This window comes from Diabrotica undecimpunctata, chromosome 2, assembly GCF_040954645.1.
Source record: "Diabrotica undecimpunctata isolate CICGRU chromosome 2, icDiaUnde3, whole genome shotgun sequence".
NCBI classification, from domain to species: domain Eukaryota; kingdom Metazoa; phylum Arthropoda; class Insecta; order Coleoptera; family Chrysomelidae; genus Diabrotica; species Diabrotica undecimpunctata.
The window spans coordinates 42,908,404-42,932,146 of record NC_092804.1 but is presented as its reverse complement, the minus strand read 5'-3'; the positions used below and the strand labels follow the sequence as shown (position 1 = coordinate 42,932,146).

The window sequence follows — 23,743 nt, the reverse complement described above, 5'->3', positions numbered from 1 at the left end:
CTTCCATTTCATATAGCTAAAGACATAACAACGCAAATGCATTATTAAGAGGATTCTTAACGCTCTGTTTATTAATTGTATTAACATTTTACATCTTCTTAAATTATGTTCACCCAACATTCACAATCCAAATATTTGTATGATTGTACTCTTTCTACCAATTTTGTATCTATCCTGACATTATTTAGAGTGTTAACTTTATTATTGTTTTTGCTAATGACTATCCACTTGGTTTTCTTTGTATTAAAGTTCAAACCAATTTGTTTACTATGGTATGGTATTTTATCGCTGATAGAAGTAGGTATCTGTATCACCATCATCACTTAGTCGTGTTTAGCCTCCAAATGTTGTGTATCCTTGCATTGACGCGTTAATAATCTTCCGTCGCTCTTCCAATATTAGAACTGATTTTTTTTTTGTATCTCTTTGTACCTAATAGGATATTTATTTTTATATAATCTGCGATGTTCATTTTAGAATGTCGACGATTAAAAAACACTTGTTTCTGGTCATGTCTCTTTTTAACTTATTTTTACTAACCTTCAAAATAGACGTATGGATCCAACTATCTACAATGCTTTTCTAATTTGCTATTTCCTGAATGCCAATCTTGAATTTATCGACCTTTACTTTTGTTCATACTATTGGACCAGAGAGCTTTCTTGTATCTACATACTGCATTTTTGGAGGGTTTGTGAACTTTTTCAGTTTAATTTTCAATGTTGCAGCGAATGAGGTACAATATATAGACCCAGCCAATATAGTGCCACAAACATGATTCCTTTTGTTGTTGTTTATTGTTTTGATACGAAGTAGGACGAAACGTTCACGATTTTTTAGGAAGTTGGCAGAATCAAAATATTGTTTTGTTTATGTATGCGTCATTGGTTGTGTTTGTTACCATATGTAAAAGGTAAATTTTATTTAAAATTTTTGAGGGACATTTACTTAATATTTTAGTAAAATGCCAGTTAGGTCTCTTGATTGTGGTCGTGGAAGTTTGAAGAGAGAGACGTTAGCACTTTCCAAGTAAGTCATTTTTGAAATGTATATTGTTTTATAAATTTTAGGTTAAGTATTTTACTGAATACTTAACAATTTCAACTAACTTTGTTTTTTTATATATAAAATTCATTTAAATATAATTTTTCTAACTTTTTTTCGTAGATTTCTTTGGACGAAGAAAAATAAACTCATTAAAAAAAGGAGCAAGCCATTGTTGAAGTAAAATATATTATACGCCATTGGTTGCAGCCAACAAAGCCACAACCAACGGTGAAATCGTCGATCCCAGGTCCCAGACAGGTTTTGATGTTTAGCACCTTCTTTTTAACGTGCCCTATCAAGTCCCCTTGACGTTGGCGATTAACATGGCGAAACTGTCTCTGTCTTGAGATATTCTAAAGAGTTGCTCAGCTTTCCTCATTCCTGTCCACTCCCTGATATTCTTCAACCAAGAGGCCTGCTTTCTACCAATTCCTCTGCGTCCTTCGATTTTACCCATCATAATAAGTTGAAGAATATTATATCGGTCTCCCCTTACTTCGTGTCTAAAATAGGCCATCTTTCTACATTTGATGTTATCAAGCAGCTCGCGAGTAGCATTTGCTCTCTCAAGGACTGCCACATTTGTCAGCATAGCCGTCCATGGACTACCGTCAGCAGCCACATTTCAAAGGCCTCCAGACGATTAATGGTGGATATTTTTAATGTCCATGCTTCGACACCGTATAAGAGCACTGACCAAATGTAGCATTTAACCATGCGCTTTCGAAGTTGAAGTTGCAAGTTATCATTACAGAAGAATGACTTCATTTTTAAAAATGTCGTGCGGGCTATCTCGATTCTACGTTTTATCTCATGATCTGGATCTAGTTGTTCAGTAATATGGCAACCAAGATAATTAAAACGACACTCTTTGAATTATATGACCATCAACATATAATCGTGCATCTTGATGTGCTAAACGGCTAAACACCATGTGTTTTGTTTTTGAACAGTTTATGTTTAGGCCAAATTCTCTTCCCACTCTATCAATGGCATTTAAAAGGCATTGTAATCCATTCATGTCATCACTTAAAATAACTTTATTGTCTGCATATCTGATTGTATTTATCAGAATTCCATTAACTTTCACGCCCCATTCCAAATTATGCAGCGCTTCTTTAAATATTCTATCTGAATATAAATTCAGATGGAGCTGTTTAGCACCACCATCCACAAATAACGTTATTAGTACAGTGACTGATATCTAGCTATGAGCTTAGTGGGTTTTTTTTACTAGCTATATTAAGTTTTACAGTAAAACCTCCGTTACCCGAAATAATTGGGGGTGGCCGTTTCGGATAACAAGAATTTCGGTTGAAAATAACATTATTTTTTGTATTCTTCGTGTATCAAATTACATAGTATTCTTGGTTCCAGTTGGTATTAAACAATGCTATGAGGTGATTTCGTAATGTTTTCTTTAATATGTAAATACAGAATAAAGCAATAAAATTAAGGAAAATGAATGTTTAAAGCGTTTTTTTAAAGAATTCTTTTGTGTTTTCCTTTGACAACGATGTTTTGCAGCTATATTTCTCCATCGGGTCATTTGCAGAACGTCGTGTCTCTAACCAATTAGGCCTACTGTATAAAATTCTTACCTCTAAGACATAGAAAATCTCGTCGGCGTTGTGCTGTCTGTTATCTGCTCGGTCGTCATATTCGTCGTGATACGCTCAGATTGTCTGGATGAAGAATCATGTCAATGATGTCCTGGTCGATGAAATCACTTTCTGAATCATAGGCTGCTAACCACTAACGTGAATTAACCAAGGAAAGCTTGGTTAATTTTGTCACATCCTGGCAAATTTTTATTAGAAGTTTAATTTCTTTAGTCGTTTCTTCAACATTTTCTTCTTCAGGATCGTCAATAGAAATTCCATCAAAGTGTCTTCTTCTTTGGGTGCCTGTCCATTCCGAACGTTGGCGATCATTCTGGCTATGATGACTTTGCTGGTTGCTATACGGAATAGCTGTGTTAAGGTCTTTCTATACCATGCTCTCGCAAGCCAGGATATTCTTCTTCGTCCTGGGGCTTTTTTCCTTCAATTTAACTTTGCAAAATGCATTAGAGTAGCTCATATCTGCCTTGATTTTTCATTATATGTCTCAAATACTGCAGCTTACAACCCTTCACGATGTTGACCATCTGCGGTTGTGCAGATTGTTGTGCAAACCATAGCTCAAAAGCCTGAAGTTTTGATAGAGTTTCCGCCTTCAATTTCCACGTTTCTACTCCGTACAAAAGCAATGAGTACACGTAACATTTAAGGAGCCTTATTTTTGTTTCTAGGGTGAGATCATGGCTCCTGAACACAGAGCTCATAGTCAAGAATGCACTTTTTGTCTATCCGATGCGACATTTAATCTCTTGGGTATTGTCCCACGACTCATTGATTATAGTTCCCAAGTAGTTGTACTGTGAGACACGTTCAATTCTCATTTGAATTCATCAGATTTGCTCCAGTTATGTTTTCCTTGCTGATGATCATTAGCTTGGTTTTGCTGATATTTATATCAAATCCATATCTGTACCGTGGAGGTAAACAGTCGTAACTCCAAGTTTTGCCGAAATGGTGTTAAGACTACGCTCTTGTTGTCAGGTTTTCATAGCATCTGGTGAAAAAGAATCGTACATCTAGCATTATTAGTTGCCTAGATATGGCGTTTAGAAACAACCGCAACTCCATTAGTCAGTTGAGGTAAACAGTAGTAATAGATACGTGCGTACACGATAGTATGCTTTGGAATGCGATAGTGGTATAAACAGTAGCTCCAGTTCTACATTAAATAATATTTAGTTGAGGGTGTTACCACGTGTTACTGTTGTTATTATTTTACTTTATTGCTTCTACTGACGTTAGAATTAACATGAGTTCTAATGAAAACAAACATTTACGTCAATTAATTAGTGCAAGTGTGTCTAAAATTATGAACCTGAATTAAATAAGGATAAAATGTACAAATTATATTTGGCAAAATGTTAAGATAATGGAGTTTCCAAAGCAGAAACTGCGTAGATGTGGCTTTATAAAAAAAATTTCAATACTGAAGTTAACCTGGAATTCAAAACTCCCTCAGTTGATACATGCGATGGATGTGATAAATTTAGTCAACAACTCAAAGAAGGTGATCAAGATGAAGCAACGGCTGCCGTTTGTCAGAATTATGAAGATCATCCTCACGACACTGATATGAGGTATACTGAAAAGAACGACAAAATAACAAGTAAGTTAGCAGTTGATAGAACCAAAGTGATTATGATCGACCTACAAAAAGTCTTCCAACTCCTTACCTGACAAATAATTAAAGTTTTTATTCGTTAAAGCTATGGACATTAAACCTGACAATTTATGATTCCACCACAAACAAGGCTGACTGCATGGTGTGGGACGAATCGAAAGCTGGAAGGGGTGGACATTGCTTCAGCAATATTGAAGTGGAGTTAAATTGTTCTTCCAAATTCTACGGTCAAACATTTAATTATTTGGTCGGACAATTGTCCCACTCAAAATCGTAATATAATGATGATGTTCACTTACCTATGGCAACTAAAAATATGTCCAAATTTGAAAACAATAGACCACAAGTTTTTGTTGAGAGCGCATACCCACATGGAGGCAGACCATGTTCATGTTTTAATTGAAAGGACGTTAAAAAAACAAGCAACTATGGAAATCGTTACGCCTTGGGACTGGCAGCAGTATATCCGCTCTACAGGTGCAACTGTGATTGAAATGGAGGTATCGGATTTCAAAAATTTCGAAATATTGTATGCCAAACCTCACCTCAAAATGTATTGGTAAAAAACGGAATAATGAAAAACAAGAGTTCCTTATTTCAACTGTGGTGCACTTTCAAATTCACGCTGCGTCGTCGTTAACTATTTTTTATAAAACAAACTTTACAAACCAATATTTTATGAGTTTGAATGTATTAAGATCAGAGAGAACTCAAGTACCATTCCCTGATCAATTGCCTGCTATGCGTACGAATTGTAAAGGTATCACCAAAAAAAAAACACGAACATTTATTAAAGCTTTGCCAGTGGATCCCGGTGCAATTTCATAATTTCTACCAACAGTCAATTTGTCAATTTGTAACAGTGACAGCGACAACTAAAGTAAAAATGTTTAGGTTTTATATTTTTACTGCTTAACGATTTTTTTTTTGTTTCAAACATTGTGATTTGGTTTTTGCATTTTTAAACACAGAATATAATATTTTTGTCATCACTTACGATTTTTATTTTGCATATTACCTGTTTAAAGACATAGAGATAAAAAGTCGTAACTCCTAATATCGTATACCAGGTAAATCATTTCTTAACAATACTAATATCTAGTGATAGATTTCCATTTATGTAGTGTAATGTACCAATAATGTTGAACTCAATAATATGGAAGTACAAATTTTTTTTTAGTTTATCGAGTAGTCTCTATGTTTTGCGCTTTCCTGCAAATGTATGCATTATGGATATACGACTGTTTACCTCCACGGTACAGATATGTTCTACTTGTTTCCGTTATTTTGTTCATCAAAAAGTTTGTTCCAGCATTTTTCCAATGTTGAAGATTTGATCTTGGCCCACAACTGAGCACACCAATAAACAACATGTTTCATTGTTAAATATTTGAGAATTTCGGGAACGCTTTTGGATTCATTCGTCTCCTGTAATATGCCTTAAGAATGTTGTTCTATAATGTCTCCATTACTCCCTAGTATAACGGCTAAATTAAGATCGTGACATTCGGTGGTACAAATCTGACAATTATGTCACCATTTTATATATTTTGAGGGTCAGTTGGTGCATTGTCAACAAGCAACAATGCGTTGAAGGGAAGATTTTTTGATTTTAAAAAGGATTTTTCACTCGGGACGAATTTATTTTCGAACCATTCTAAAAACAAAGTAGACGACTTCCGTGAGCTTTTTTCGCTTTTATAAAAAACTGGAAGTGCTTTTTCTTAAACATCTTTCAGAGCTCTTGGATTTTTGATTTCCTAACACACATAGCCTTCAATCGTGAGTGAGTTCCTGCTGGGTTGCTAAAAAACAGAACTGTTATTTTATTGTTTATTCATTTTTAGGCCCGGTGCACCTTGTTCATGTTTTGATAAAAGTGATTTTTTGGGCAGCATTTTGAAAGCAGATCGCAGATAGCTTTTCTCTATATAAATTAACTTTACGAATAGCGTAGAGATAGTGCAAGCACTCCTGACCACGGCGCAGTAGACCAAATTTGGTTTATTCCCCACTTCCATGCGAAACACATTGTACTATGCACTGTATAATTCCACTTACAATAGAACCTTTCTGCCTTTACGTGAATTTGACTCCGCCTTCGCGCAGCTCCATGGTCAGGAGTGTTTGAACTATCTTTACCTATTTTTCCATTTGTCTAGCCAACCTGAACTTGATTTACAACCTTGACCTTCATCGCTTATCATTTCTCCTTTGGCTCTTTGTTGTGTGAACCACACATAGACAGCTTCATTTACCTTGGCATTTTGACTTAGTTTCATAATTTTCTTGTTTGTCATTTTCGAAGCATGTTCCTCAAATTTGCTTTTCATTTTAACCTAATCGGAAGCTGTAGAAATGCCAACACCAAAATCTGCTGTGACTGTCCGTAAAATCTCTCTCCATTTTGAATCCTTCGGATAACCTGTAATTTCTGTTCAATCGCAATGTAGTTTTTATTGACGAAATTATTAAAACTATCAGCCATTTCGGTTAACGGAGGTTTTAATGTATAACATATTACCCACCTTAGCTCCTAACATTTTTAGCATTCCAACCATATCTACCATCTTCTCGTCTTTTTTTTATAATTTGTAAATCTTTTACGTTTAATGTTACACAGTATTTTCTTTGACCAATCCATGAGCAAAAAGAATTAAAAAGATGATATATGAGACTATAGTGAAAAGTATTACTCTACACAGCTGTGGGTATGGCCACTGAAAGAACGAATATTGGCAACGCTAAGAGCAACGGAAATAGATTTTTGGAGAAGAGTGGCAGGAAGATCTAGAACAGAAAGTATTAACCTGGTTAGAATATACAAAGAATGGATGAACAACGAATATCAAAAGAAATACTAAAATGGGAACCAGACGGCAAGAGAAAACGAGGTAGACCGAGAATAAGTTGGAGATAAGGAATAGACAAAGAGGCGAGAGAAAGAAAAATAGAAAAGAACCTATGGAACAACCGGACAAAATGGCGATTGAAAGTCGTCGGAGGACGTTATTAACGGACATGTAGTACTAGTATAAATATTCTATGCGGAACTCTGTCAAAAATATCTAAACTAGACCATTTTAAAAACTCTTTGTCAATGAATGATTCATCCACAATTCTCCATTTTAAACTATATCTACACGACCTCTATGATTTCTATGTTTAGTTAAGATTTTTTCAATATTAAAATCGTCAGTCTCAACTTTTTTTGTTACTGCTCTTTAAGAGTTTCACCAGATTTTTTGTATACCAATAAAATACTATAAAGAACGACCATAATTAAAAATAATATTTATTTACAAGTACATTAATAAAAATAGTGTAAAAACAGTTCACAATTAAAACAAATCAAATCAGACAGCACTTTGATATACTATCCAATCTTCTATGGTTTTTTTATAATTAGAAACCCATAACATATTATTCCGTACGGTTTCTAAAGCCTCTTTTCTCTTAGCTGCCCCAGCTCCAGCTTCTGGGTATTTCTTAAAGAAGTCTTCCATCTAAAATCCAATTATTAGTTCTATAAACGATATAAGATGTTAGCAACTTACCTCTTGTAACCTATCAGGAGTAGAGAAGCTGCTGGTAATTCTAGGTATCAGATTGCCCAAGTTTCTCTCATTTAAGGTGTACCTTCCTACTAAATATTCCCAATTTGATCTAAAAATAATAGTTTTATACAAAAATTTATCTAGTTATAGTTTTATACAAAAATATGTTACGTTCTGCATAACGTAAATCCTTTTTTATATCGGTAAGATATAAAAAACTGAATCTGAATTTGTTTCGAAACTATCTTACCGATTTTTCTATCAGATGTCGCTATTGCGTCCATAACGAAGTCATGTTATTGTTACTTCTAATAAGACAGAGAATTTTATTTTTCACGTTAAGAACGGCTATGAATAACTATTCTGATGAGCTTTATTAAAGCGAAATACGTATCAATAGATACATAGACGCTTTTAACGTGAAATAAAATCTTTTCTGTCTTTTTCATTTTCTTCGGATCTACTCTGTATGAGTACGAGAAACAAATTCGTTAGGATTTCTGCCTAGATGAATAGACATGTCGTGGAATGCAAATTTTAGATTCCCCATGTCTTCTTTAACATCTTTTATCATTGTCTGGTCATGTCTTGCAATTTTTAGAAGGCTCCAGATTAAAGCAGAAATCTGAATTTGTTTCGAAACTATCTTACCGATTTTTCTATCAGATGTCGCTATTGCGTCCATAACGAAGTCATGTTATTGTTACTTCTAATAAGACAGAGAATTTTATTTTTCACGTTAAGAACGGCTATGAATAACTATTCTGATGAGCTTTATTAAAGCGAAATACGTATCAATAGATACATAGACGCTTTTAACGTGAAATAAAATCTTTTCTGTCTTTTTCATTTTCTTCGGATCTACTCTGTATGAGTACGAGAAACAAATTCGTTAGGATTTCTGCCTAGATGAATAGACATGTCGTGGAATGCAAATTTTAGATTCCCCATGTCTTCTTTAACATCTTTTATCATTGTCTGGTCATGTCTTGCAATTTTTAGAAGGCTCCAGATTAAAGCAGAAATCTGAATTTGTTTCGAAACTATCTTACCGATTTTTCTATCAGATGTCGCTATTGCGTCCATAACGAAGTCATGTTATTGTTACTTCTAATAAGACAGAGAATTTTATTTTTCACGTTAAGAACGGCTATGAATAACTATTCTGATGAGCTTTATTAAAGCGAAATACGTATCAATAGATACATAGACGCTTTTAACGTGAAATAAAATCTTTTCTGTCTTTTTCATTTTCTTCGGATCTACTCTGTATGAGTACGAGAAACAAATTCGTTAGGATTTCTGCCTAGATGAATAGACATGTCGTGGAATGCAAATTTTAGATTCCCCATGTCTTCTTTAACATCTTTTATCATTGTCTGGTCATGTCTTGCAATTTTTAGAAGGCTCCAGATTAAAGCAGAAATCTGAATTTGTTTCGAAACTATCTTACCGATTTTTCTATCAGATGTCGCTATTGCGTCCATAACGAAGTCATGTTATTGTTACTTCTAATAAGACAGAGAATTTTATTTTTCACGTTAAGAACGGCTATGAATAACTATTCTGATGAGCTTTATTAAAGCGAAATACGTATCAATAGATACATAGACGCTTTTAACGTGAAATAAAATCTTTTCTGTCTTTTTCATTTTCTTCGGATCTACTCTGTATGAGTACGAGAAACAAATTCGTTAGGATTTCTGCCTAGATGAATAGACATGTCGTGGAATGCAAATTTTAGATTCCCCATGTCTTCTTTAACATCTTTTATCATTGTCTGGTCATGTCTTGCAATTTTTAGAAGGCTCCAGATTAAAGCAGAAATCTGAATTTGTTTCGAAACTATCTTACCGATTTTTCTATCAGATGTCGCTATTGCGTCCATAACGAAGTCATGTTATTGTTACTTCTAATAAGACAGAGAATTTTATTTTTCACGTTAAGAACGGCTATGAATAACTATTCTGATGAGCTTTATTAAAGCGAAATACGTATCAATAGATACATAGACGCTTTTAACGTGAAATAAAATCTTTTCTGTCTTTTTCATTTTCTTCGGATCTACTCTGTATGAGTACGAGAAACAAATTCGTTAGGATTTCTGCCTAGATGAATAGACATGTCGTGGAATGCAAATTTTAGATTCCCCATGTCTTCTTTAACATCTTTTATCATTGTCTGGTCATGTCTTGCAATTTTTAGAAGGCTCCAGATTAAAGCAGAAATCTGAATTTGTTTCGAAACTATCTTACCGATTTTTCTATCAGATGTCGCTATTGCGTCCATAACGAAGTCATGTTATTGTTACTTCTAATAAGACAGAGAATTTTATTTTTCACGTTAAGAACGGCTATGAATAACTATTCTGATGAGCTTTATTAAAGCGAAATACGTATCAATAGATACATAGACGCTTTTAACGTGAAATAAAATCTTTTCTGTCTTTTTCATTTTCTTCGGATCTACTCTGTATGAGTACGAGAAACAAATTCGTTAGGATTTCTGCCTAGATGAATAGACATGTCGTGGAATGCAAATTTTAGATTCCCCATGTCTTCTTTAACATCTTTTATCATTGTCTGGTCATGTCTTGCAATTTTTAGAAGGCTCCAGATTAAAGCAGAAATCTGAATTTGTTTCGAAACTATCTTACCGATTTTTCTATCAGATGTCGCTATTGCGTCCATAACGAAGTCATGTTATTGTTACTTCTAATAAGACAGAGAATTTTATTTTTCACGTTAAGAACGGCTATGAATAACTATTCTGATGAGCTTTATTAAAGCGAAATACGTATCAATAGATACATAGACGCTTTTAACGTGAAATAAAATCTTTTCTGTCTTTTTCATTTTCTTCGGATCTACTCTGTATGAGTACGAGAAACAAATTCGTTAGGATTTCTGCCTAGATGAATAGACATGTCGTGGAATGCAAATTTTAGATTCCCCATGTCTTCTTTAACATCTTTTATCATTGTCTGGTCATGTCTTGCAATTTTTAGAAGGCTCCAGATTAAAGCAGAAATCTGAATTTGTTTCGAAACTATCTTACCGATTTTTCTATCAGATGTCGCTATTGCGTCCATAACGAAGTCATGTTATTGTTACTTCTAATAAGACAGAGAATTTTATTTTTCACGTTAAGAACGGCTATGAATAACTATTCTGATGAGCTTTATTAAAGCGAAATACGTATCAATAGATACATAGACGCTTTTAACGTGAAATAAAATCTTTTCTGTCTTTTTCATTTTCTTCGGATCTACTCTGTATGAGTACGAGAAACAAATTCGTTAGGATTTCTGCCTAGATGAATAGACATGTCGTGGAATGCAAATTTTAGATTCCCCATGTCTTCTTTAACATCTTTTATCATTGTCTGGTCATGTCTTGCAATTTTTAGAAGGCTCCAGATTAAAGCAGAAATCTGAATTTGTTTCGAAACTATCTTACCGATTTTTCTATCAGATGTCGCTATTGCGTCCATAACGAAGTCATGTTATTGTTACTTCTAATAAGACAGAGAATTTTATTTTTCACGTTAAGAACGGCTATGAATAACTATTCTGATGAGCTTTATTAAAGCGAAATACGTATCAATAGATACATAGACGCTTTTAACGTGAAATAAAATCTTTTCTGTCTTTTTCATTTTCTTCGGATCTACTCTGTATGAGTACGAGAAACAAATTCGTTAGGATTTCTGCCTAGATGAATAGACATGTCGTGGAATGCAAATTTTAGATTCCCCATGTCTTCTTTAACATCTTTTATCATTGTCTGGTCATGTCTTGCAATTTTTAGAAGGCTCCAGATTAAAGCAGAAATCTGAATTTGTTTCGAAACTATCTTACCGATTTTTCTATCAGATGTCGCTATTGCGTCCATAACGAAGTCATGTTATTGTTACTTCTAATAAGACAGAGAATTTTATTTTTCACGTTAAGAACGGCTATGAATAACTATTCTGATGAGCTTTATTAAAGCGAAATACGTATCAATAGATACATAGACGCTTTTAACGTGAAATAAAATCTTTTCTGTCTTTTTCATTTTCTTCGGATCTACTCTGTATGAGTACGAGAAACAAATTCGTTAGGATTTCTGCCTAGATGAATAGACATGTCGTGGAATGCAAATTTTAGATTCCCCATGTCTTCTTTAACATCTTTTATCATTGTCTGGTCATGTCTTGCAATTTTTAGAAGGCTCCAGATTAAAGCAGAAATCTGAATTTGTTTCGAAACTATCTTACCGATTTTTCTATCAGATGTCGCTATTGCGTCCATAACGAAGTCATGTTATTGTTACTTCTAATAAGACAGAGAATTTTATTTTTCACGTTAAGAACGGCTATGAATAACTATTCTGATGAGCTTTATTAAAGCGAAATACGTATCAATAGATACATAGACGCTTTTAACGTGAAATAAAATCTTTTCTGTCTTTTTCATTTTCTTCGGATCTACTCTGTATGAGTACGAGAAACAAATTCGTTAGGATTTCTGCCTAGATGAATAGACATGTCGTGGAATGCAAATTTTAGATTCCCCATGTCTTCTTTAACATCTTTTATCATTGTCTGGTCATGTCTTGCAATTTTTAGAAGGCTCCAGATTAAAGCAGAAATCTGAATTTGTTTCGAAACTATCTTACCGATTTTTCTATCAGATGTCGCTATTGCGTCCATAACGAAGTCATGTTATTGTTACTTCTAATAAGACAGAGAATTTTATTTTTCACGTTAAGAACGGCTATGAATAACTATTCTGATGAGCTTTATTAAAGCGAAATACGTATCAATAGATACATAGACGCTTTTAACGTGAAATAAAATCTTTTCTGTCTTTTTCATTTTCTTCGGATCTACTCTGTATGAGTACGAGAAACAAATTCGTTAGGATTTCTGCCTAGATGAATAGACATGTCGTGGAATGCAAATTTTAGATTCCCCATGTCTTCTTTAACATCTTTTATCATTGTCTGGTCATGTCTTGCAATTTTTAGAAGGCTCCAGATTAAAGCAGAAATCTGAATTTGTTTCGAAACTATCTTACCGATTTTTCTATCAGATGTCGCTATTGCGTCCATAACGAAGTCATGTTATTGTTACTTCTAATAAGACAGAGAATTTTATTTATTTTTCACGTTAAGAACGGCTATGAATAACTATTCTGATGAGCTTTATTAAAGCGAAATACGTATCAATAGATACATAGACGCTTTTAACGTGAAATAAAATCTTTTCTGTCTTTTTCATTTTCTTCGGATCTACTCTGTATGAGTACGAGAAACAAATTCGTTAGGATTTCTGCCTAGATGAATAGACATGTCGTGGAATGCAAATTTTAGATTCCCCATGTCTTCTTTAACATCTTTTATCATTGTCTGGTCATGTCTTGCAATTTTTAGAAGGCTCCAGATTAAAGCAGAAATCTGAATTTGTTTCGAAACTATCTTACCGATTTTTCTATCAGATGTCGCTATTGCGTCCATAACGAAGTCATGTTATTGTTACTTCTAATAAGACAGAGAATTTTATTTTTCACGTTAAGAACGGCTATGAATAACTATTCTGATGAGCTTTATTAAAGCGAAATACGTATCAATAGATACATAGACGCTTTTAACGTGAAATAAAATCTTTTCTGTCTTTTTCATTTTCTTCGGATCTACTCTGTATGAGTACGAGAAACAAATTCGTTAGGATTTCTGCCTAGATGAATAGACATGTCGTGGAATGCAAATTTTAGATTCCCCATGTCTTCTTTAACATCTTTTATCATTGTCTGGTCATGTCTTGCAATTTTTAGAAGGCTCCAGATTAAAGCAGAAATCTGAATTTGTTTCGAAACTATCTTACCGATTTTTCTATCAGATGTCGCTATTGCGTCCATAACGAAGTCATGTTATTGTTACTTCTAATAAGACAGAGAATTTTATTTTTCACGTTAAGAACGGCTATGAATAACTATTCTGATGAGCTTTATTAAAGCGAAATACGTATCAATAGATACATAGACGCTTTTAACGTGAAATAAAATCTTTTCTGTCTTTTTCATTTTCTTCGGATCTACTCTGTATGAGTACGAGAAACAAATTCGTTAGGATTTCTGCCTAGATGAATAGACATGTCGTGGAATGCAAATTTTAGATTCCCCATGTCTTCTTTAACATCTTTTATCATTGTCTGGTCATGTCTTGCAATTTTTAGAAGGCTCCAGATTAAAGCAGAAATCTGAATTTGTTTCGAAACTATCTTACCGATTTTTCTATCAGATGTCGCTATTGCGTCCATAACGAAGTCATGTTATTGTTACTTCTAATAAGACAGAGAATTTTATTTTTCACGTTAAGAACGGCTATGAATAACTATTCTGATGAGCTTTATTAAAGCGAAATACGTATCAATAGATACATAGACGCTTTTAACGTGAAATAAAATCTTTTCTGTCTTTTTCATTTTCTTCGGATCTACTCTGTATGAGTACGAGAAACAAATTCGTTAGGATTTCTGCCTAGATGAATAGACATGTCGTGGAATGCAAATTTTAGATTCCCCATGTCTTCTTTAACATCTTTTATCATTGTCTGGTCATGTCTTGCAATTTTTAGAAGGCTCCAGATTAAAGCAGAAATCTGAATTTGTTTCGAAACTATCTTACCGATTTTTCTATCAGATGTCGCTATTGCGTCCATAACGAAGTCATGTTATTGTTACTTCTAATAAGACAGAGAATTTTATTTTTCACGTTAAGAACGGCTATGAATAACTATTCTGATGAGCTTTATTAAAGCGAAATACGTATCAATAGATACATAGACGCTTTTAACGTGAAATAAAATCTTTTCTGTCTTTTTCATTTTCTTCGGATCTACTCTGTATGAGTACGAGAAACAAATTCGTTAGGATTTCTGCCTAGATGAATAGACATGTCGTGGAATGCAAATTTTAGATTCCCCATGTCTTCTTTAACATCTTTTATCATTGTCTGGTCATGTCTTGCAATTTTTAGAAGGCTCCAGATTAAAGCAGAAATCTGAATTTGTTTCGAAACTATCTTACCGATTTTTCTATCAGATGTCGCTATTGCGTCCATAACGAAGTCATGTTATTGTTACTTCTAATAAGACAGAGAATTTTATTTTTCACGTTAAGAACGGCTATGAATAACTATTCTGATGAGCTTTATTAAAGCGAAATACGTATCAATAGATACATAGACGCTTTTAACGTGAAATAAAATCTTTTCTGTCTTTTTCATTTTCTTCGGATCTACTCTGTATGAGTACGAGAAACAAATTCGTTAGGATTTCTGCCTAGATGAATAGACATGTCGTGGAATGCAAATTTTAGATTCCCCATGTCTTCTTTAACATCTTTTATCATTGTCTGGTCATGTCTTGCAATTTTTAGAAGGCTCCAGATTAAAGCAGAAATCTGAATTTGTTTCGAAACTATCTTACCGATTTTTCTATCAGATGTCGCTATTGCGTCCATAACGAAGTCATGTTATTGTTACTTCTAATAAGACAGAGAATTTTATTTTTCACGTTAAGAACGGCTATGAATAACTATTCTGATGAGCTTTATTAAAGCGAAATACGTATCAATAGATACATAGACGCTTTTAACGTGAAATAAAATCTTTTCTGTCTTTTTCATTTTCTTCGGATCTACTCTGTATGAGTACGAGAAACAAATTCGTTAGGATTTCTGCCTAGATGAATAGACATGTCGTGGAATGCAAATTTTAGATTCCCCATGTCTTCTTTAACATCTTTTATCATTGTCTGGTCATGTCTTGCAATTTTTAGAAGGCTCCAGATTAAAGCAGAAATCTGAATTTGTTTCGAAACTATCTTACCGATTTTTCTATCAGATGTCGCTATTGCGTCCATAACGAAGTCATGTTATTGTTACTTCTAATAAGACAGAGAATTTTATTTATTTTTCACGTTAAGAACGGCTATGAATAACTATTCTGATGAGCTTTATTAAAGCGAAATACGTATCAATAGATACATAGACGCTTTTAACGTGAAATAAAATCTTTTCTGTCTTTTTCATTTCCTTTTTTATATATTTTTTTCCGTAATTTTCCGCCAATCGTTCTCTCTTTCTCTTTTTAAATAATTTATATTAATATAACGACCCTTTATTTTTATTTACTGTTGTGGTTTTATCCTAAAATCCAAAATAATTTGCGCGCAACTTCTACCTTTTAATTTCTGTTTGTCTAGAAACTTTTCGATATCCCTGGTATCTCAAAATTTTAATATCCATATATCCGATTTCATTTATTTTTCGCATCAATATGCCTACTACTTGGAACTACGGATGTTTAAATATTTCAGTCCGAAAGGAACAGGCTTTTTTCCGCCGCTAACCATCAGCCCAGCAAGGTCTTTTAGATCTACATCTTTTACCGAAACTATGAAGAGCTAGCCAGGGTAGTGATCTCCATGATTGCCTTTGTTGGGGTGAAGATACTTCAGCTAAAGTTCATCTCCTCACGATCCTAAGGGTACGGACATTCCGAAGATACATGGATGTGTGCGATGGAGATCGCGGTCGATACATCGATGTTAAAGTCGTGTTTCTTAAGCTCTTTAAACAGGTGATGATATTCTCCTAGATACTACCTTTTTTTATTTATAGAATGAGCCGAAAGCTGGCGATTTAAAGAATTACAAATGATCCACTTCTTTTCACTTGAAGGCATTCACTGTCGTCACTACTGTTGCTCATGTACATAATTCCATAATGTAAGAAAGCTAACTTTCTCGAAACACATGTCAGTCAGCTCTGAATCCGCAAATAACACCGAAAGGAAGGTATCTTCGGTATGTTCTGCCCGTCATCGATGTAAACCGCGACCTCCACCGCGCACATCCATGTATCTTCGGTATGTCCGTACCTTAAGTCAATCGTGGATTTCAAAATGGTACAACTCACGTGGTTAGAACCTTACAAATCATAGTTTTATACAAAAATTTCTATATACTATCTCAATTTTGTCTTGCATAAGTAACATGAATATTTATCGTATTTACAATACACATTCAATCATTATTATTAAATAAAGTTAGTAACGCAACGAGATTGGCTGATATAGTTAGAGTGCCCGTCGAAAAAAAAAAAGTTTATGATAGAAACTCTCTCCAAACTTTGGGTATCACTTCATTAGGCCCCGAGTCTGAAACGGTTATGTCGCTGAACTTAAATCTACCTAACAATATATTATGTTGTTAAGTCTCCGTTTAAAAGAAGTAAGATATTACCGTTGTCGTTGGGTATCGTTCAGCTCTTGGCGTTGCGTTTTCTCTCGCGAAATAAAGTCGTTGTACATTCACCAGGCGAACAGCTAAATTAACAACAGTGGGATGCCGTTTGTTTATGGAAAATAAAGAGATTCTTGAAACCGATTCATTGACATATCTTCCCATTTGATATGTTGAAACTTCATCGTTATTATTTGGACCCGCAATACTAAATACAGCTATGTCGTTATGCCTATTAATACTAACATTTATTTTGTTATTCATATCTTCCTTTGTTAGTCATAGTCTAATCTATTAGTTATAGTCCGATTTAAAATAACATAAAAAAGGATTTTTACGTCTTTCCGTATAATTATTGGAAAATAAAGAGATTCTTCAAACCGCTTCATTGACATATCTTCCCATTTGATATGTTGAAACTTCATCGTTATTATTTGGAGCCGCAATACTACATACAGCTATGTCGTTATGTCAATATATCAATACTGACATTTATTTTGTTATTCATATCTTCCTTTGTTGATCATAGTCTAATCTATTAGTTATATTGCGATTTAAAATAACATAAAAAATGTCTTTTACGTCTTTCCGTATAATTATTTAAAAATTATCTTTTATATAATTCTTCTCCTGATAATAACAAACACAACAAAAAAATAACTATCTAATTTGGTGCAGTCGTTCTGAAGTTATGCGCTTACAAATATTTCGAAGATTCATTATTTTTATTTATATAGATTTATTTAATATATATATTTACCTAACAAAATCCCAAACCAGATCAGTTCCTTTGGGATTGATTGAAATACTTCCTAATACAACAAGGTAGTCTTGACCTCTTACCACAGATTCGTTTTTAACCAAATCCAACAATCTAAAATAAATAATGAATAGGTAAGGGCAAGTAAGAGCATAAAAATAAAATTACTATGAGGTTACAACAATTTTTGAAAACATTTATATTTAAACAACTTCTGTTAACAGTTCAGTCGTCAGAGATTTGACCTTTAAAAATAATACAAACAAGCTGAATTTCGCTGAGAAAGTCAATTTTGGGACGCCAAAAAAATGTGCAAAAAGTTTGCCGCTCCTACCTCCGGGTTTCCTCTCCCAGAAATGACGCTTGAAGCGACCGGCGATTTTAAATGTCAGTTATACGCGCGAAATCAATGTTTTAAATAAAATTTGTATCAATTCGACGGTAAAAATCGATATCTTTTGAATATAATCAGTTATAATGCTTGCTTTCTTAATATTTACCGATCAAATTAAAAATTCCTCCTCCTTGGATTATCAGAAAACCTATCCTTGACATTAAGTTTAAGAGATTCCACTAAGAAACTAAATGCCACCTCTAAGGCAAAATTATTTTACAGTAAGAATAGTAACTTCCAAAATTATACCGCCTACACTAGTTCCGTGAATAGTTTAAACAACATTTATGCTGCAACAAATGAATGCCAATGTTAAATTCTATGGATTCCATCACATATCGGTATACCTGGTAATAATAGAGACGACTCTGCAGACAAATATTCAATTCACAACATAGAATTAGCAGAAGAGACTCACAGCAAAGATTTACACCAATGGATTAACTCAGAAGTTTAAGAAATATGGCAACAATAATGGAATCAATCCCAACAAAAACACTACGAAACTTTGGGACAATGGGAGAACAAGTGTGATAATAGAAAAGAACAAATCATATTAAGCAGATTATGGTTAGACGGTACACGATTAACACACAAATACGTTATTCACAGGAACGTAACTATAACGTGCTTTGACTGTGCTAATTGTTTACCTGTACAACATATCCTAATCGAATATCGTTCATACACAGAAAAAAAAAACAGTATAATTTGTCGCAACATTGACGTGACAGTTTGAAAGAAAACAGTTAGTTACCATTCGTTGGTTTTTTGTTTCATGAAAGCTGTAATCTTGCAAAATAAAAAATATAAAAAAAATGTAAGTAAATAAAATACATGTTTTGTAATACCGATTGTAATTGTAATTACCGATTGTAATTTTGGCGCTAATAACCACATAGGTTGATGTGCCTTAAGAGTAAATATTAAAAAGAACTTTGATTTTTATCCAATCAATCACGGTCAATCTTCTTAAGCCACAATATTAATATTTGTAACTTAGATATGTAAGATATACTAAGACACTCCATAATTCCCTTTTTTTTTTAAGTATAAAATACTTACTTTTTCAGCAAATTAACATTGTCTACACTTGTCAAACCATCCATAAGTTTTACTTTTTCTGAAGCATCAGTTTCATTCATATATATTTGCAACATATTATCCCAAGTACTTTCAGAAGCATTCTGAATTCCTGAAATTTTAAATGAAAAGTATAAACGATACGATAATGAAAATATGATACAACAAATGACACGATTATTCGTTTAAATTTCATTTCTATTCAAACAGTTCGAAAACCTCAAAAGTAAGAGTTAATATATTTAGGGGCACAAGGAAGGAGCCTCCACGAGATCAATAGTGCTACATCAACTACAAAGTAAACACTATTGACGGCGTCCCCTGGACACCTCTACTAGTAGACGGCTAATTCGTCCACCGGACCAAACCAAATCAGATGGCAAACATCAAGTCACAACGGTTCTTCTCAGATCCAACACTGACAGTAGCGAGCATAAATATCGAGGGCATCACTCCAGCGAAACAAAACAATTTATCAGAATTCTGCAAGAACACGAAATGTGAGGTATTGTGCATTCATGAAACCCACAGAGACCTAACTGCAGCGAGACCGAAAGTGTCCGGTATGAAACTGATTGCGGAGATACCACACAATAAGCATGGGAGCGCGGTATTTGTGAGAACTCAAACCATAGTCTCATCTGTGGGAACAACAAATGTACACGGTATAGAGATAATAAACACTGAGATCGGAAAATGCACAATCACCTCGGTATACAAGCCCCCAAACCAGCCCCCGAAGAAAATATTTTCACCCCCAACTAACTTCCAATCACAACCCTATCAGCTTGTACTGGAAGAATTTAACAGTGACAGTTTACTCTGGGGCTATGCAGATTCGGACGCAAATGGAGACGCAGTAGAAGCATGGGCCGAAACGAGTGGTCTCACGTTATTCCATTATCCTAACTTCCACCATCTTTTCAGAGCAAAGTTTGAAAAAGAGGATATAACCCGGATATCTGTTTTTCAAGTAATAATCTCGAAGACCGATGTACCAAAGTATTATATGTCCCCATACCAAAAACTCAGAATAGACTAATTGGTATAAATATCTTTCCAATTGTCAGACCACAAACGCATCCCATTGAGAAGGAGATTTAACTTCAAAAAGGCAAATTGGCAAAAGTATGCAGACATGCTAGATTTTGAGCTGCTACGTCTTGAACCAAAAGCAGAGAACTACAAAAAATTTGTAGAGATACTCAAAAATGTGTCTAGAAAAGCTATGCCCAGAGGATGTAGACAACATCCTCTAGGGATAGCTTTTCCTTGCAAGGTTACAGCAAACCAAGTCGCTGTTCAACTCCTTATGAATGGACGAACTATGAACTAATATAAGGACCCAAACACTAGAAGAAGATTGGATTCGGAGACAAACCACCTAGGAACTGCTTTTACACTAAAAGAACTCCACGACGGTATGAACAGGTTAAAAAACGGGAAAGCTGCAGGTGTGGATGATATATACAGTGAACAAATAAAGCATCTAGGCCAAGGAGCAAAAAACTGGATCTTGCAACTTTATAACACGTGCTACAAAGCCTGCGAAATTCCAAAATCATGGAGGAAATCTAAAGTAATAGCATTGTTAAAACCAGGAAAGGATCCAGAAAATCCCAGTAGCTACAGACCTATTTCTCTGTTGTGGCACTTTTTCAAACTAAACGAGAGACCCATACTGGCCAGAATAGAAAAAAATGCCGACAAGCACCTCATCCCACAACAAGGAGGATTCAGACAAGTCAAATCTTGCACCGGTCAAGTCCTCGCACTAACAGAACACATTGAAGAGTGCGTTGAAGAAAAACTTATAACAGTAAGTGTGCTTTCATAGATTTGACAGAAGCCTATGACACAGTAAGGCACAAAACATTGCTCCGCAAAATTATACGACACTCTCAATGACCACCATCTGGGTAAGGTCGTATATTCCTTACTGCAAAACAGACGTTTTTTCGTTATACTGGAGGGTAAAGTAAGTAGGTGGAGAGTTCAAAAAAACGGCCTCCCACAGGAAAGTGTTTTAGCACCAATGCTCTTCAATATATACACAAATATTAGAAGACACAAAACAACCTATATATCTTGGAGTAATTCTGGACCGGTCCCTCACCTACAGACAACATTGCATAAAAATGAGAGGAAAAGTAATAACTAGGAACAGCATACTCAGAAAACTAACGGGAAGTAAATGGGGTGCACGTCCTGGCGTTTTAAAAACAACGGCACAGGCACTCTGTTTCTCAAATGCTGAATATGCGTGGCCCATTTTGGGCAGATCTGCCTACACCAAACAAGTTGATACTGCACTAAATGAGACATGCAGGATAGTAACGGGGTGCATGAAACCAACGCCACTATCAACTCTATATAAAGCAGCGGGTTTTGCAGAACCCTCAACACGCAGAGGCGTTGCAGAGCACATAGAGAAAATTAAACAGATCGCGGACGAGGGGCATGCCCTATACAAAGCTCGAACACCACGAAAGCTAGTAAAATCCAGGAAAAGGTTCCTTGGAACAGTGCAGAATGATCCGCCTGAGTATTTTCCTCTTTCCCAGGTCAATGGACCGGCCAGTCCCTAGCTAGACTTTAAAACGTGGAGAACAATGAATAGGATAAGAACGGGGGTCACTCCAGTAAAATCAAACATGACAAAATGGGGAAAAATTGACCAAGATGATGTGAAGTGTGACTGTGGAGTTCTGTGATATCCTCATCGATGTACCCTAGAAGATTTGTGGCTCGCCAACAAAGATGGAACCGACGAAGCCCGATACTGGGCTGAAATTTTATGAATGACATGTATGGACACGATAAAGTAAAGTAAAGATATATTAACAAAAAAAAAACACACACCACCTCCTGAAAACAGAAACTTAACGTCTTAACTTATAATATTATCGGAGAATCTGTTAAAAATAGAAGAACTAATTACTGAAACAGTTTAAAAATGTATAATTGAAGTAGGGCATAGTGTCTCAACATTAATAGGAATTGTGAGTAAAATGTAAGTATAGTGCGTAGCTAGTAAACCCTTTGTAAAGCATTTTTTTTTATAAAAGCTACTGATCTGACTAAAAAAGAAATATGTACGTGACGTAAATCTGGTCTTACCGTAAACATAAACAAGACTTCGTAAATTTGGTGATATTGCCTGCTTAGTTTCTATCCAGGTATTGAATTTTGATCGTGCTGCATCCAATGCTTCCTTATGATCAGCTGTACATGCTAAACTAAGTACTTTGAGTCTTGCTAACCTAATAATAACCAAACAATATATAAGATCGAAATAAAGGATCTCGTTAGTTATATTTGTGTGTATGACAAATATTTTAAATTAAATATTACTGTAAAAGATACCTACTTTTCAAGATGAGTATCACTTGCGCCCTCTGTCCAAGTAAATTTATTGTAAGCAGGTGAAACAATCTTTGTAATATATTCCTAAAAATAATATTATTTAAGTACTTAATCGAACTTAGGTTAGGTTAGGTTTTTATACACAATACTGAAGACCTTTTATACAAAATATATAAAAACGTATATGGCCGACCAAATACAAGTGATAACATTTAAAAGAACACCGTTTGATTTTAACAAATATAGCAAGCCGATTAAAAATGTCACCCTATAGTAATATTGGTGAGAAAAACTTTTACTTTTATCTTGTCACAGACATACCGTCAACAAACCCTTTGAAAAAGCTTTGAATACAATAAACCTAGTGACATCAACAATTGAATTTATTTAGTTATTGCTTAAAAAAATCGGTTGCCTGTAAAGTCGGTTTTACGGGCGAAGATTTTACGTGACAACGTCTTTTTCTCGGTAGAATATTTATTGATATGAATATTATTAAATTGCACAATAGGAACAAGGAATTGAATGAAAATAAGAATTGCACAAATTTTAACTATAGAAATATATTTTGTTTACTAAAACATTGTACATGTAAACTTAAACTTAACTAATTTCTATTTGAGTGATTTTGTTGAGGATAGGACGATGATAGGAGAAATATGAAATGAAAGGAAGTGTTTCTGCTGTAATGTGTAATCCAACGCCAAGAACGCTCGAGAAAGACAGAGACACAAGCACGCACCGATTCAACGCGCCTAATTCTCTAGTGCTGCGCGCGCAGCGGACCGATCATGTTTGAGTGGGAGAGAGACGCAAGGCATTCGCCGGTCCGGCGGGCCTCTCTCTCGTTCGGTGACTCATCGTAACAGACGTGAGCGGGCGTTACACTTTTTCATGAGTGACTCCGAGCCACAACCTAATTTAAGACGTTGTCACGTCAAAAAAACGTGTTTGTGTCAAATGGATTTACTATGAATATTGGTTATAGTTTTGTATATTATTT

General features: G+C 34.4%; 1 protein-coding gene across 6 annotated transcripts in view; it reads right to left on the bottom strand.

Annotated features, from left to right (window-relative positions):
- Nucleotides 1-7,569: 7,569 nt before the first annotated feature.
- Nucleotides 7,570-23,743, bottom strand: part of LOC140434460 (glutamyl aminopeptidase-like) — a 111,850-nt gene continuing 95,676 nt past the window's right edge. For all 6 annotated transcript variants that reach the window (XM_072522747.1, XM_072522745.1, XM_072522746.1 and 3 more), the window contains 6 exons: nt 22,745-22,824; nt 22,495-22,637; nt 19,357-19,486; nt 17,898-18,011; nt 7,848-7,956; nt 7,570-7,796 (listed from right to left, as the gene is read on the bottom strand). In XM_072522747.1, coding sequence (XP_072378848.1) covers nt 7,647-7,796; nt 7,848-7,956; nt 17,898-18,011; nt 19,357-19,486; nt 22,495-22,637; nt 22,745-22,824 — 726 coding nt within the window. In that variant the 3' untranslated portion in view covers nt 7,570-7,646. The remainder of the gene's footprint in view (nt 7,797-7,847; nt 7,957-17,897; nt 18,012-19,356; nt 19,487-22,494; nt 22,638-22,744; nt 22,825-23,743) is intronic.